Genomic DNA, 17,379 nt, shown 5'->3' on the forward strand with positions numbered 1-17,379 from the left:
GGAAAACAATTTACGAACATTGGCACAAAAAATGAACAGAAAACATAAATAGTTCTATTAACTATTAAAAAATTGAAGCTGTAATTAAATACCTTTGGACAAAAAAAATTTTAGGCCCAGATGGCTCTACTGGTGAATGTGCCAAACACTGAAAGAACAAAATAATGCCAATTATGATAAAAAAAAGAACAGAGAAAAAGAACACACAAAAACAGATGTGGAAAATACACACAAAAATAGCTAAGGATTATGTTTTGTTCTATCAGAAGTTTACATACGGGGAAAATAGATGCAACATAGATTAATAAGGACAACTGAATGAGACTTAAAATATAAGTCAAAACAGAAAGAAACCAGCCAGGCATGGTGACACATACATGTAATCCTAGTACTTGGGAGGTTGAGACAGGTGGATCACAGGTGTGAGGACAGCCTCAGCTTACTGAGACTTTCAATAACCTAGTACGACCCTGTTTCCAGATAATAAATAAAATAGGTTTGGGGTGTAACTCAGAGGTAGAATGCCCCTGGGTGTAATCTTCAACAAAAAAGAACTCCCAAACCAAAAGTTGCCAGAGGGTATTAACAGGCAATTTACTAAGATTTTTGTTTTATTGTGTAGTGCTGAATATTGAACCTAGGAGTATTCTACCTCTGAGCTACACCCCCAGCCATGTTTTTTATTCTTTTTTTGAAACAGGGTCTCACTTAGTTGCAGTGGGCTTCATTAAGTAGCTGAGGCTGGTCTCAAACCTGCGATCCTCCTGTCTCAGCCTCCCAAGTACTAGGATTACAAGTGTGCGCCAGCACGCCAAGTAGCAATTTACGAAGAATGGAATGACAAATAGCCAAAAACTATAAAAACTGCTCAACTTCACTAGTAATTTAACACTAATTGAAACCAGTTGTGAAATAGAAAAAGCACTTAGAGGGTTTGATAATGCCAGTTGGGGAAAGGGTACAGGGAAACAGGTCCTGCTGATAGAAGTTTAAGTTGGAAGAACTTTAGAAGAAATTATCCATCAAAATAGAAATACATCCCTTCCCATGACCTAGGTATTCTACTTCTCAGTAAGTACTTGGTGAAGACATGTATATTTTAAAGGTAGCTTTGAAAGCTGAGCATGGTGTGTACTCCTGTAATCCCAGTACTTGGGAGGCTGGGACAGGAGGGGTGCAGATTAGTGGCTAGCCCTCTTCTCATTCTAATTAGAAATTGGTTTATTGGTTTTCTCTCTCTTTCTCTCTCTCTCTCTCTCTCTCTCTCTCTCTCTCTCTCTCTCTCTCCCTCCCTTCCTTCCTTCCTTCCTTCCTTCCTTCCTTCCTTCCTTTCTTTTTTCAACACTAGGGATGGAACCCAGGGAAATTCTACCTCTGAGCTGTATTTCCAGCCCTATTTTTTTACTCTTTATTTTGAAACAGGCTCTCAGTAAGTTGCAGAGGCCTTCACTAAGTAGCTGAGGCTGGCCACGAACCTGTGATCCTCCTGTCTCAGCCTCCCAAGTACTGGGATTACAAGCATGAGTCACCATGCCCGGCCAATACAAAACTTTGTGGTCTATTGTGCATTTTATTCAAAAGGGCAAATTAAAATACTTCCTTATTAAAAATTACATAATATTTTTATAACTTAAATAATAGAAAGTGGTAGTTTAAGAACTAATTATCAATTAAAAAAAAAAAAACTACAGTCGGGTGTGATGGTGCATATTTGTAATCCCAGCATTTGAGAGGCTGAGACAGGAGGATCAAGGTTTAAGGGGAGCCTCAGCTACTTAGTGAGGCCCTTGGCAACTCAGTGAGACCATCTTTCTTTCTTTCTTTCTCCCTCTCTCCCTCCCTCTCTCTCTCTTTTTTTCTTTTTTGTGGTACTGGGAGTGGAACCCAGAGGCATTCTACCTGCAAACTACATCCCCAGCCCTATTTTTTATTCTTTATTTTGAAACAGGAGCTCACTGAGTTGCAAAGGGCCTCACTAAGTAGCTGAGGCTGTCCACAAACCTGGATCCTCTTATCTCAGTCTCCGAAATGCAGGGATTCCAAGTGTGCACCACCACACTTGGCACGACCCTATTTTGAAATAAAAAATAAAAATAGGACTGGGTTTAGCTCAGAGGTAGAATGCTTCTGAGTTCCATTTCCAGTACTGCAAAACAAAACAAAACAGAACAAAAAACTAGGTAGCCAGGTGTGGTGCATATACCTATGATTCTAGTACTTAGAAGAATGAGACAGAAAAATTGCAGGTTCAAGGTTAGTCTCAGCAACTTAACAAGGCACTTCATAACTTAATGAGACCCTGTTTAAAAAATAATAATGCTGGGCTGGTGGTGCCCACTTCTAATCCCAGTATTTGGGAGGGTGGGATGGGAGGATTGCAGGTTCGTGGCCAGCCTCAGCTACTTAGTGAGGCCCTTCCCAATTTAGTAAGACTTTGTTTCAAAAAAAAAAAAAATAGGGCTTGGAGCTAGAATGCCCCTGGGATCAAGCCCCAATTACACACACACACACACACACACACACACACACACACACACACACACACCTAATAATAATAATAATAATTAGCCGGGCGTGGTGGCGCATGCTTGTAATCCCTGCGCTTGGGAGGCGGAGGGAGACAGGAGGATCGCGCAGGTTCGAAGCCAGTGTCTCTGGCTTAAGAGACCCTGTTTAAAAAAAAAAAAGGACTTCCAGGAAGATGGCGATGAAGAAAAGCGGGACTTACGAGCCCCGCTAACAACTAATCTCTATTACCACAAAACCAGCGCCTCTTATAGCCAGAAAACACCATCAGCAGAGAAACAAAAAATGTAATTACAAGGGACAGAGAAAAAGAGGGCTGGAAAAACGAGACACCAAAAAGAAACCAGAGCGCAGTGCTGCGGCTGGAGCCACGGCGCAGAGCGGCGGGCGCCATCTTCCCTTGCAACACCAGGCCCCAGATAGGAGGGGACTCAGAACGGAGCTCAGAGCCACAGAGGAGGTACTCCGGCCTCATGGCTGAGGACGCAGCAGCAGCACCTTACTGCCGGTGGCAGCGGTGAGTTCACCGGACAGCTACAGACCAACTCACTCAACAGCCCACCAGGCTCCAGAGAGGAGCGGCAGGCAGCTAGCCGAGGTGAGCCACTGCGGAACAGCCGGGTGGAATTCGGCAGATTTTTCGGTGCAGGGAGCTTCTAAAGCTCCCAGTGGCTGAGCTCAGCACACCCTGCAGGGACTCAGAGCGGAGCTCAAAACCAGAGAAGAAATACGCCAGCCTCATGGTCGAGGGCGTGGCAGCGGTGCCATATTGCCACTGGCGGCAGCAGCAATGAATTCACCGAGTCCACTACAGCTCCATCAGCACACTCTACAACAGTGAGTAAAATTGCGGCCCCTAGAGAAGACATACCAGTACTGTACTCCCAGGGACTTGACCCAGTGGGGGAGTGGCGGTGGCAGAGATATCACACCATAGGAGAACACCCAACCTAGCACACACACACACACACACACACACACACACACACACACACACACACACCGGTCTAAAGCAGCCTCAATTGACTCCCTGGGTCTGAGACTCTGCGATACAACCTAGTAAAGGAGTAGTGGGGACTGAGATACCACAGACTCGAGATCCAGAGCACCTTAAGTGAAGTCGTAGTGACCCAAGGGAAGAACCCAGAGAAGGCACAAACTTCCGAAATCATGGGAAAGAGGAATAACAATGGAGCAATGAATGCCCACAACCCCACAACATCAGAACCTGATAAAACAGAAATTCAGAGATTTCTAGAAGATCAAATCAGGAAAATAACTGTAGAAATAATAGAGGTGCTTCGAAAAGAACTCAGAGAGAGCCAAAAAGAGATAAAGGATGCAATTAATGAAGTAAAGGCCTCAATTCAAAGTACAAACAACCGGTTAGACCACATGGAAAATAGAATCTCCCTCTTAAAAGATGATCATTCCAAAAATGAATGCATAGTTTCTAATCTAGAAAAAAATATCCGACAGCAGGAATCTGATATTGAAGAAATATGGGTCCATTTTAAGAGAGCTAACCTAAGAATAATTGGAATAGAGGAGGGAAAAGAAAGTGAAACCAAAGGGATCAACAATCTCTTCAAGGAAGTAATAGAAAATTTTCCAAACGTAGAGCAAGAGGTCGATACACAGGTCCAGGAAACTTATAGAACTCCCTTTAGACAGGATCGGAGAAGAGGATCCCCACGCCACATAATTGTCAAAATGACCAATGTGGAAGCCAAGCAGAGAATCTTAAAGGCAACAAAAACAAAGGGCCAAGTGACATTCAGAGGCAAACCAATTAGAATCACTCCAGACTTCCCAAACCAAGTCATGAGAGCCAGAAGGGCTTGGAGTAACATATTCCAAACTCTGAAAGAAAACAACTTCCAGCCAAAAATTTCCTACCCAGCAAAACTTTCTATCAAATTAGATGGGGAAATAAGAAGCTTCCATGACAAACAGAAACTGAAGGAATTTATGTCTTCAAATCCAGTGCTAGAGAAAATACTCAGAGATTAACTACAAAGAAGAATTAGATAACACACACCAGAACCAGAAAAACAAGATTTTCCATCCAACAGACAACTAAGATTGGTTATCTGTGGAGATTCATTATTTATGTTAGTCTTTTACATATCTCTAAATTGTATTGTTTGCTTTTATTATTGCTAATTTTTAGGATTTCTAGTTGGAATATTAACATACCTTCAGATATAGCATTTGGAAATATTTTATCCCATTCTATCAGTAACTTTTAACTCTGTTTACATTGTCTTTGGATATACAATATATATATATTTTTTTAGGGAGTTTGTTTACCCTTCTGTTGCCTGTGCCACTGACATCATATCCAAAAAATCACTGCCAATTTCAATGTTGTGAGGTTTTATAAACCAGATTTTCTTCTAAAAGTTTATAGTCTTAAGATTTATATTTAGGTCTTTTATCTATTTTGAGTTAATATTTGTATATGGTGTTAGGTAAGGGCCCAATTTTATTCTTTTTCATGTAATTATTATTTTTCAACAATATTTAGTTAAAAGATTATTATTTCTTCCACCAAATGTTTGTGGAAGCCTTGTCAAATATAACTTGACAATATATGGAAGAATTCATCTCTAGGCTTTTATTTAACTCCAATGGTTTATATATTTGCCTTTATAACAGTACTACACTGTTTCAATTATTGTAGCTTTATATGGTTTGAAATCAGAAAATATACATCTTCTAGCTTTTTCAAGATCGTTTTGGGTATCTAGAGTCCATACTCCATATTAGGATAGATTTTTTTCTGAAAAATAAATAAATAAATGTATGATAGTTTCACCTAAAAAAAAAAAAAAATATTCTCTGGTAAGAAAGAAAACAAAAGAAATATTGAAATGTTATCTTTAAGTCATCAAAAGCTTGCTATCAGACAAATAAAACTGTTATGTGAGGTTATCATTGTTAATTTTTGATAAATTGCTATAATACTAGATGTCAACCACAAAGCCAAGCATGGGAAGGAGGGATGGGGAGGGAACGGGGTGGGGATCGGGTAGGGGCTAATTGGGCGATGTGTGCATGTATGTCTACAAAAATTTTTTTATCCCATTATGACATATGAATACAGTGAACCAATTAAAAAAAAAAAAAGGTCTGGGAGTGTAGCCCAGAAGGGCTTCTAGGCACCCCAGTACCCCTCCTCCAAATAATAATAATAATAATAATAATAATAATAATAATAATAATAATACATAAATAGCCGGGAATGGTGGCGCACACTGTAATCCCAGCATTTCGGAGGCTGAGACAGGGGGACTGTGGTTGGCGGATGGCTTCAGCTACTTAGTGAGGCCCTTTGCAATTCAGTGAGACCCTGAATCAAAATAAAGAATAAAAAATAGGACCGTAGTGTAGCTTCGAGGTAGAATGCCCCTGGGTTCCATCCCAAAAAAACCCCACAAAAATAAAATAAAATAATAATAAAATAAACTGGGCATGGTGGCACACGTTTGTAATCCCAGCATTTGGGAGGTTGAGACCTGGAGGATCAAGGTTCACGGACAGCCTCAGCTACTTAGTGAGGCCCTCTGCAACTCAGTGAGACCTGGTTTCAAAATAAAAAATAAAAAGTAGGACAGAGGGTGTATCTCAGAGGTCAAATGTCCCTGGGTTCCATCCCCAAACCCGCAAAAAAAAAAAAAATAAATAAAATAAAATAAAATAAAATAAAATAAAATAAAATAGGGCTGGGGTTATATCTTAGAGGTAGAATACCCCTGGGGTAACCTAGTACCACACATACACACATAAAAAGAAAAACAAATTTTAAAAAGAATGTTTTAGGCATGTAACCTATAATACTTTTTACACAGAAAGTGTTTGTCTTATATTTTTATAATTTTAAGTTTGTGGTTGTGTGTGTGTGTGTGTGTGTGTGTGTGTGTGTGTGTGTGTGTGTGTATGAGAGAGAGAAAGAGAGAAAGACAGACAGACATGGACTGGGGATTGAATCTGGGGACATTTTATCTCTGAGCTATATCCCTAGCCCTATTTTATTTTAAAATAGAATAGTCTCACTAAATTACATTCTGGCCTAGAACCAGCAATTCTCTTTCTTTTTTTTTCTTTCTTTTTTTCTTTTTTGGTGGTACTGGGGTTCCTGGAAACCCTTCTACCTCTGGGCTACACTCCCAGACCTATTTTTATATTTTTATTTGGAAACAGGGTCTCTTAAGCCAGCGCGGCTGGCTTCGAACCTGCGCAATCCTCCTGTCTCCACCTCCCAAGTGTGCGGATTACAAGCGTGCGCCACCATGCCCGGCTAGAACCAGCAATTCTAACTCAGTCTCTCAAGTACTGAGATTACAGGGGTATGCCACCATGCCCAACCTAAATTTAATTTCTCTTAAAGGCTTAATAATATTCCTTTATAGGCCAGGCTGGAGATATAGCTCAGTGGTAGAATGCTTGTTTAGTATAAAGGACCAGAACCACAAGAAACACAGTAACAATAACATTCCACACAGCATATTTTGTTTATCCAGTCATCATAAACAAACATTTGATTATGGTGTGGTTTGATTTGCATTTCCCACATTACTGGTTATATTGGGCATGCTGCTATACACTTATTGACTTTTTTTTTGTGGTACTAGGGGTGGAGCCCAGGGGCTTTCTACCTCTGGGCTATACTCCCAGACCTATTTTATACTTTATTTGGAAACAGGGTCTCACTAAGTTGCTGAGAGCCTCACTAAGTAGCTAAGGCTGGCTTCAAACCTGTGTGATCCTCCCGTCTCAGCCTCCCAAGCGCTGGGATTACAAGCGTGGGCCACCACACCCGGCGGGCTTACTGGCCTTTTGTATATCTTGTTTGAAGAAATGTTTGCGTTTCTATGCTGTTAAAGGAGTTCTCTAAATGTTCTGGGGATTAGCTCATATTCAGACACAATCTGCAAATATTTTCTCCAGCTGTGTGGGCTTTCTCTTCACTGCTGATAGTAGACAAGTTTTTAATTTTGAGGAAGTCCAATTTGTCTATTTTTCCTTTTGTTGTCTATGCCTTTGATGTCATATCCATAAAATCACTGCCCAATCAAATATCATTAAACTTTTCCTCTTTATTTCTAAAAATTCTAGAAGAAATCTGGCATGATCGTGCACACTTATAATTCCAGTACTCGGGAGGCCAAGACAGAAAGAGTGCAAATTTGCTGCCAGCCTTAGCTACTTAGTGAGGCCCTTGCAACTTAGTGCGATCTTTCAAAATAAAGAATAAAAAATAGGAAGCCAGGCATGGTGCTGCATACTTCCAATCCTAGTACTTGGGAGCCTGAAACAGGAATATTGCAGGCTCAAGTCCAGCCTCAGTTACTTACTGAGGTTCTCCACAACTTAGTGAGACCCTGTTTCAAAAGAAAGAATAAAAAATAGTGCTGGGAGTGTCACTCAGAGAAGAATGCTATAAAACATACATTCAAATGAAAAAAAAAAAAAAACAACAACAACAATAGCTGGGCATGGTGGCGCACGCTTGTAAGACTGAGACAGGAGGTTCACACAGTTTTGATGCCAGCCTCAGCTACTTAGTGAGGCTCTCAGCAACTTAGTGAGACCCTGTTTCCAAGTAAAATAGAAAATAGGTCTGGGAGTATAGCCTGGAGGTAGAAAGCCCCTGGGTTCCACCCCCAGTACCACCAAAAAAAAAAAAAAAAAAGAAAGAAAGAAAGATAAATGTCTAAATGTCTATAGGTAGGATGATAATAATAGTCAAAGGTAATATCAGATTTTTTTTTTTTTTTCAGGTACTGGGGATGGAACCCAGGGGCATTCTACCTCCAAGTGACACCTCCAGCCCTATTTTTTATCTTTTATTTTGAAACAGGGTTGATCTCACTGAGTTGCAAAGGTCCCCACTAAGTAGCTGAGGCTGTCCAAACCACAATCCTCCAAGCTGCGCCACCATGTCCGGCTATTCTTTATTTTTGAAACAGGGTTTCAGTGAGTTGCAGAGGGTCTCACTAAGTGGCTGAGGCTGTCCTTGAACTGCAATCCTCCTGTCTCAGCCTCCCAAATGTTACAAGCATGTGCCACCACACCGCCTCACATCAGATATTTTTGATATACAGTTGGCACTTAGTTCCTCAGAGCTAAAGGAAACCAAAACCAAACATAATAACATACAAAAACCCCACATGTACATAGTTCCTTGAAATACTCTCATGCCATCTCTATTGAGAGGTGTTTGTGTGTGTTTGTGTTAATTACTTTGAACCTAGGGCCTCACATATACTAGGCAAGCAGTCTACCACTAAACTATACCCTAGCCCCTTCCTTTACTTTGTTTTAAAACAGGATCTGAGTAGCTGAGGCTGGCCCAGGGCTTGTGACCCTCTTGCCTCAGCCTCCCTAGTACTGGATTATAGCTGTGTACCACTGCATCCCTCCCACAATCTGATTTTCACTTGCCATGTTGTTTCAGATTAAACAACTACCTCCCACTGGGTGTGGTGTTACACACCTATAAACCTAGTATTTAAGAGGCTTAGAGGGTCACAGGTTTGAGTATGGCCTCAGCAAGCTGGAAGTGTAACTTGAAGGTAGAATGCCTCTGGGTTCAATCCCCATTACCACACAAAATAAAATAAAATAAAATAACCCAACTTCCTACTTTCTGAGAGTTTAACCAGAATCATGACTACACAGAAAAGAAATATAAGCTAGCATATTTCTTTTTCTCATAGGTTCCCAAAGGGGCAATACCCTGGGAGCCACTGGGACAAATTATAGATAAATGAAAGAACTCAATTTTTTTTTTTTTTTTTTTTTGAGTGGGGTGGTACTGGGAATAGAACCCAGGTGCCTTCTACTTCCAGGTTATACTCCTAGACCTATTTTAATTTTTTATTTTTGAAGTAATGGGGATGAAACCCAGGGAGATTCTACCTCTGAGCTATACCTCCAGCCTACTTTTTATTCTTAATTTTGAAACAGGGTCTCACTGGGTTGCAAAGGGCCTCACTAAGTAGCTGAGCTGTCTTTGAACCTGCAATCTTCCTGTCCCAGCTTACCAAATGTTGGGATTATAAGCGTGTGCCAACACGTCCAGTTCTAGACATAGTTTATATATTCTTTGGAAACAGGGTCTCATTAAGTTGCTGAGAGCCTCACTAAGTAGCTGAGGCTGGCTCTGAACCTGCACAATCGTCCTGTCTCAGCCTCCCAAGTACTAGGATTACAAGTGTGCCCCACCACACTGGGCAGAACTCAAATTTGTCAGTGTATCTTTCTGTTTATTTGCTTAAAGAAGGTAGATTCCCAGAGGACACTTAGTTTCCCACCCCCCTAAAAAGGGGGCAGTAAGCCAAATAAGTTTAGGAACCTCTGCATAATAGTAGTATGCATAATGGGGTAAAAATAAATGTTAAATCCCAAGTTAAAAAAAAAAAAAAAAAGCCATACTGGGCATGGTGGCACATGCTTGTAATCCCAGCATTTGAGAAGCTGAGACAGAACTGTGGTTCCCGGCCAGCCTCAGTTACTTAGTGAGGCCCTTTGTAACTCAGTGAGACCCTACTTCAAAATAAAGAATAAAAACTAGGGCTGGGGGCATAGTTGAAGGTAGAATGTCCCTGGGTTTCATCTCCAGTACTGCAAAAATGACTAAATAAATAAACAAACAAATAAATAAAGTAAAAATTTTAAAAACCCAATAAAGTCAAGGGGCTTTCAACCAATTTACTGAGCCAAAAAAAAAAAAAAAAAGCTGGAAAAATAACTCAATTTGCATACTTTTTGTAACTTTTCAGCTAAAACACAAATTCATCTTGGTGTCCATAGATGCTATGGTGAAGGCACTGGTAGGATTTGGGCTACTCTTGATCTTGTGGACCCTGATTAGTGAGTGGTGTTTTCATTTGTTGAAATATGGGAGGGGAGGAGGAGAGCCAAATTAAAGTGACAAGATCAGATTTCATGGGAGATGCTGCCTGTGCATTCTTCCCTAGCCATCTTCTTAAGCTTACCAGTTTGACATTCTGTGCAGATGAATTTCCCATCAGGGACTGATGTCAACTCCAAGCACTCCAGATGGAAGTGTCTGCAGCAATCTCCCTCACAAGAGATCAGAGAGTCACCAGAGCTTTCACAGATCTGTAAAGGGCAAAAGTAGTAGTTTCAAACTGCAGCAGACACCATAATGGCCCAGAGGGCTTGTTAAACATGGATTGCAGCTGGGCGTGGTGGCACATGCTTGTAACCCCAGCATTTGGAAGGCTGAAACAGGAGGGTCGCGGTTTGTGGATAGCTTCAGCTACTACTGAGTGAAACTCTTCACAACCTAGTTGAACCCAGGTGCATTCTACCTCTGAGCTACAAACCTAGCCCTATTTTATTTATTTGGAAACAGGGTCTCACTAAGTTGCTGAGAGCCTCACTAAGTAGCTAAGGCTGGCTTTGAACCTGTGTGATCCTCCTGTCTCAGCCTCCCAAATGCTGGGATTACAAGCGTGCACACCACACCTGGCCTTAGATGAGGCTTTTTTTTTTTTTTTTTGGTGGTACTGGGATTCCGAAACCCTTGTACTTCCGGGCTACACTCCCAGACCCATTTTATACTTTTTTAAATCTGGAAACAGGGTCTCTTAAGCCAGCACAGCTGGCTTCGAACCTGTGCGATCCTTCTGTCTCCGCCTCCCAAGTGCGGGGATTACAAGTGTGCACCACCACGTCCGGCAGCTGAGGCCTTTTCGCCTTAAGAAACAGGGTCTTGATAGGTTGCTGAGAGTCTTGCTATTTGCGCAGCCTGGCCTCCAACCTGTGATCCTCCTGTCTCAACCTCCCAAGTACTAGGATTACAGGTATGTGCCACCATACCTGGCCTCCCAGAGATTTTACTCAATAGGTCCCTAGGATGAAGCCCATGAATTTGGATTTTTAATAAAGATGTTAAAGACGCTAGTACTGCTGGTCCTTGGCCTCTACCTTTTTTCCTGGGGAAAAGGGGTGTTAACAGACATTGAACCCAGGAATGTAGCTGAAGCTAGACCCCAAGCCCTTTATATTTTTTTATTTTGAAAAAGGGCCTTGATAAATTGCAGAGGGTAGCCTCAAACCTGCGATCCTCCGGTCTCAGTCTTCCAAGTCCTGGGCCCACAGGAGAGTGCCACTACACTCAGCTTGTTCTTTGCTCTGAAAACTTCTGAATTACACAGCTACTTCCATACCCAATATGTTTTTTTTTGTTTTATCAGTAGTGGTACTAGGGATGAAACCCAGGGCATTCTCTCTCCCCAAAGTATACTCCCAGATATTTTATTCTTTTATTTGGAAACAGGGTCTCAGTAAGTTGCAGATGGCCTCACCAAGTTTTTGATCCTCTTGTCTCAGCCTTCCAAGTACTAGGATTACAAGCATGTACCACCATGCCTGGCCCCAATACAATTTAAAGCTTAAAAAGTTGATTATTTCTTTGGGATGTATGTACTTTAACTTTTTTTCATAGGACAAAATAGTGTGTGTGTGTTTGTCTATGTATATGTGTTGTGGTAATGGGGATTAAACTCAGGGGCATTCTACTTCTGAGCTGTCCTCCCAGCCCTATCTTATATTTATTTTGAAACAGGATCTCATTAGGTTGATGAGTGTCTAACTACTTGCTAAAGCTGTCCTTGAACCAGAATCCTCCTTTCTCAACCTCCCAACTATTGGGATTACAAGTGTGTGCCACCAAACCTGGCTGATAAAACAATATTTTTTAAAAAGAGCAAAAATTAATGAAAAAATTAAATAAAAATTAAGAAAGAAAAAGACTTCCGGGAAGATGGCGACCGAGAAAAGCGGGGCTTAAGAGTCCCGCTAACAACCAATCTCCATTACCACAAAAAGAGCGCCTTTCATAGCCAGAAAACACCATCACCAGAAAAACAAAAAAAACCACCAGGCTCCAGAGAGAAAGCAGACTGAGAACAGAGCGCAGGGCCACAGAGGAGACACACACGCCCGAGGACGCGGCAGCAGCGCCATACTGCCGGCAGCAGCGGCGAACTCAGCGGACGGCTACAGCAAGCCGAGATGAGCCGATGCGGAACAGCCAGGCGGGATCTTTCAGCGCAGACAGCATTTAAAGCTCCCAGTGGCTGAGCTCAGCACACGCTGCAGGGATTCAGAGTGAAAATCAAAACCAGAGAAGAAAAAATACGCCAGCCTCATGGCCGAGGGCGTGGCAGAGGCGCCATATTGCCACCGGCGGCGGCAGCAGCAGTGAATTCACCGAGTCCAGTACAGCTACATCTATGTACTCAAGAACAGTGAGTCAAATTGCGGGCCACAGAGGAGAAATCCCAGTATTGTGCCTCCTGGGACTTGACCCAGTGAGGGAGTGGTGGTGGCAGAGATATCACACCATAGGAGAGCGTGCAACCTGGCACCCCCCATAGTTTAAAGCAGCCTCTATCGACTCCCTGGGTCGGAGACTCTATGATACAACCCAGTAAAGGAGTAGTAGGGTCTGAGATAATACAGACTCGAGATCCAGAGCACCTTAAGTGAAGCCATAGTGACCCAAGGGAAGAACCCAGAGAAGGCACAAACCTCCGAAATCATGGGAAAGAGGAATAACACTGAAGTAATGAATGTGCACAACCCCACAACATCAGAACCTGATAAAACAGAAAATCAGAGATTTCTAGAAGATCAAATCAGGAAAATAACTGTAGAAATAATAGAGGTGCTTCGAAAAGAACTCAGAGAGAGCCAAAAAGAGATAAAGGATGCAATTAATGAAGTAAAGGCCTCAATTCAAAGCACAAACAACCGATTAGACCACATGGAGAACAGAATCTCGCTCTTAGAAGATGAGCAATCCAAAAATGAATGCATAGTTTCTAATCTAGAAAAAGATATCCAACAGCAGGAATCTGACATTGAAGAAATATGGGCCCATCTTAAGAGAGCTAACCTAAGAATAATTGGAATAGAGGAGGGAAAAGAAAGTGATACCAAAGGGATCAACAATCTCTTCAAGGAAGTAATAGCAGAAAATTTTCCAAATATAGAGCAAGAGGTTGATACACAGATCCAGGAAACTTATAGAACTCCCTTTAGACAGGATCCGAGAAGAGGATCCCCACGCCATATAATTGTCAAAATGACCAATGTGGAAGCCAAGCAGAGAATCTTAAAGGCAACAAAAACAAAGGGCCAAGTGACATTCAGAGGCAAACCAATTAGAATCACTCCAGACTTCCCAAACCAAGTCATGAGAGCCAGAAGGGCTTGGAGTAACATATTCCAAACTCTGAAAGAAAACAACTTCCAGCCAAAAATTTCCTATCCAGCAAAACTTTCTATCAAATTAGATGGAGAAATAAGAAGCTTCCATGACAAACAGAAACTGAAGTAATTTATGTCTTCAAAACCAGCGCTAGAGAAAATACTCAAAGAGATTAACTACAAAGAAGAAATAGGTAACACTCACCAGAACCAGAGAAACAAGAGTTTCCATCCAACAGACAACTAAGATTGGTTATCTGTGGAGATTCATTATTTAAGTTAGTCTTTTACCTATCTCTAAATTGTATTGTTTGCCTTTATTGTTGTTAATTTTTAGGATTTCTAGTTGGAATATTAATATACCTTCAGATATAGCATTTGGAAATATTTTATCCAATTCTATTAGTAACTTTTAACTCTGTTTACATTGTCTTTGGATATACAATATTTTCTTTTATTTTTTAGGGAGTTTGTATATTCTTCTGTTGCCTGTGCCATTGAAATCATATCCAAGAAATCACTGCTAATTTCAATGTTGTGAGGTTTTATGACCCAGATTTTCTCCTAAAAGTTTATAGTCTTAAGATTTATATTTAGGTCTTTTATCTAGTTTGAGTTAATACTTATATGTGGGATTAGGTAAGGGCCCAATTTTATTCTTTTTCATGTAATTATTATTTTTCAACAATATTTAGTTAAAAGATTATTATTTCCACCACCAAATGTTCATGGAAACCTTGTCAAAAATAACTTGACAATATAGGGAAGAAGTTAGCTCTAGGCTTGTATTTAACTCCAATGGTCTATATATCTGCCTTTAGAACAGTACTACACTGTTTTAATTATTGTAGCTTTATATGGTTTGAAACCAGAAAATATACATCTTCTAGCTTTGTTTTTGCTTCGAGATTGTTTTGGGTATCTAGAGTCCATATTCCATATCAGGATAGATTTTTTTCTGAAAAATAAATATATGATAGTTTCACCTAAAAAAACAGAAAAAAAATATGCTCTGGTAAGAAAGAAAGCAAAAAGAAATATTAAAATGTTATCTTTAAGTCATCAAAAGCTTGGTATCAGACAAATGAAACTGTTATGTGAGATTATCATTTTTAATTTTGGATAAATTGCTATAATACTAGATGTCAACCACTAAGCCAAGCATGGGAGGGAGGGATGGGGAGAGAATGGGGTGGGGATCGGGTGGGGGCTGACTGGGCGATGTGTGCATGTATGTCTACAAAAGTTTGTATCCCACTATGATGTATGATTACAGTGCACCAATAAAATAAAATTAAAAAAAAAAAAAAAAAAAAAAGAAAAAAAAGCCAGGCGTAATGGTGCATGCTTGTAATCCCAGCATTGGGAGGCTGAGCCCGGAGGATCACGTTTCCTGGACAGCCTCAGCCACATAACATAGAGAGGCCCTTTGCAACTCAGTGAGACCCTGTTTAAAAAAAAAAAAAAAAAAAAAAAAAAAATTAAAAATAGGGCTAAAGGTGTAGCTCAGAGCCATAATGCCCTAAGTTCCATCCCCAGTACCGAAAAAATAAATAAATAAATAAATAAACAACTAAAAATACTTGTTTTGCAAAACTGGGGGTGCTATACCCCCAACCCTATTTTTTCCCCTTTATTTTGAATAGAGTCTACTAAGTTCCAAAGGGCCTCACTAAGTGAGGCTGACAAAGAACCTGCAATCTCCCTGCCTCAGCCTCCCAAGTAACTAGGATTACAAGTCTGCGCCACCATATGGGATCAGCTTTGAACTCAAATTTAAGAATATGTATCTGGACCCAGGTGTGGTGGTGCACGCTTGTAATCCAAGTACTAGGGAGGCTGAGACAGGAGGATCACACAGGTTCAAAGCCAGCCTCAGCCACTTAGGCTCTCAGCAATTTAGTGAGACACTATTTCCAAATAAAGTATAAAATAGGTCTGGGAGTATAGCCTGGAGGTATAAAAGCCCCTGGGTTCCACCCCAGTACCGCAAAAAATAAAAATAAAAATAAATTATCTGCCATTCATTTTCAATTAATATTGCAATGAAGACTGGCACATGTGTACAAATACATGTTTCAATTCAAAAAGGGAAGAGTCAAGCTGGGCATGGTGGTGCATGCTTGTAATCTCAGTACTTGGGAGGCTGAGTTAAGAGGATCACAGGTTTATAGCTAGACCCATAAACTTGTGAGGCCCTCAGTTATTTAGTGAGACCCTGTTTCAAAATAAAGAATAGCTGGACGTGAGCTGGACGTGGTGGGGTACACATGTAATCCCAGCATTTGGAAGGCTGAGACAGGAGTATCTGAGGTTCACAGCCAGCCTCAGCTCCTTAGTGAAGCTCTTGCAACTCAGTGAGACCCTGTTTCAAAATAAAGAATTAAAAAAAAAAAAATAGGGCTGGGGGTGTCGCTTAGATGTAGAATGTCCCTGGGTTAAATCCCCAGTACCACAAAAATTAATTAAATAAATATAAATAAAAAAAGAGCTGCGGGGTATAGCTTGGAGGTGGAATGCCCCCTGGGTTCAGTCCCCAACACACACACACACACACACACACACACACACACACACACACACGGGGGGGATCAAAGAGGTTTAAGATCAATAGTTTTAAAGTAATACTATAAATTTTAAAAATACTTTTTTTGTGCCGTACTGGGGAGTGGAACCCAGGGGCTTTCTACCTCCGGGCTACACCCCAGTCCAGAAACAGGGTCTCACCAAGTTGCTGAGAGCCTCACTAAGAAGCTGAGGCTGGCTTTGAACCTGTGCAATCCTCCTGTCTCAGCCTCCCAAGCACTAGGATTACAAGCGTATGTCACCACATCCGGCAAGAAAAATACTTTTTAATACTATATTTTACTTAGAGCTGTATGTCCCAAATACTATAATTTCAACATGTAATCAATATAAAAATTATTAATAAGACATTTCACACTTTGTAAAAAAGAAAAAACAAGAAAAATACTGCCTTCAACAAAATGTTATATATATGTATATATATATATACATATATGTGTATATATATACACAAAATGTGTTATATATATAAATACACACACATTTATGTATATATGTACGTATATATACATAAATGTGCCACTGGGGATTGAACCCAGAGGTACTCTATCTCTAAGCTATACCCCCAGACCTTCGTATTTTGAGAGTTTTGCCAAGTAACTGTGGGCTGTCCTCAAACCTGCTATCCTCCTCTCTCAGCCTCCCAAATGCTAAGATCACATGGGTGTACCAACACAACTGGCCAGAAGGTAAGTTTACTACTGGTATAAATGTAACTATTGCCTACCTGACACACAGTGTCCTTCTTACTCATTCCAATGCTTCTTCTGGACAAACTTGACGCAATGGACTGCACATCAGAAATATCTGCATCTGCAGCAGCTGAAGGACTATCTACTTGTTTCCCAAAGCCTACCTATGTAGAAAACAGCACTTTTTAAAGAACAAAACTCCCATGAAGTTAAAAAGCAGCAGAATTCCTACTATGATTTGACCAAATGAATTTTGACTTTTTTGTCCCCCTAAAAACGAGATACTGTATATCTATTATCTTGGGAGAAACTACAATTTAAA

The 17,379-nt window shown here is 40.7% G+C and overlaps 1 protein-coding gene across 1 annotated transcript in view; it reads right to left on the reverse strand.

Moving 5' to 3' along the window:
- NSD3 (nuclear receptor binding SET domain protein 3) overlaps positions 1-17,379 on the reverse strand; it is a gene marked incomplete at both ends in the record, with an annotated part of 98,799 nt that overhangs the window by 39,597 nt on the left and 41,823 nt on the right. Inside the window, 2 exons of the mRNA XM_080709815.1 lie at positions 10,533-10,659; positions 17,093-17,221. Coding sequence (XP_080565941.1) covers positions 10,533-10,659; positions 17,093-17,221 — 256 coding nt within the window. The remainder of the gene's footprint in view (positions 1-10,532; positions 10,660-17,092; positions 17,222-17,379) is intronic.

Source organism: Muscardinus avellanarius (assembly GCF_963383645.1).
Source record: "Muscardinus avellanarius genome assembly, chromosome: 14".
Classification (NCBI taxonomy): Eukaryota; Metazoa; Chordata; class Mammalia; order Rodentia; family Gliridae; genus Muscardinus; species Muscardinus avellanarius.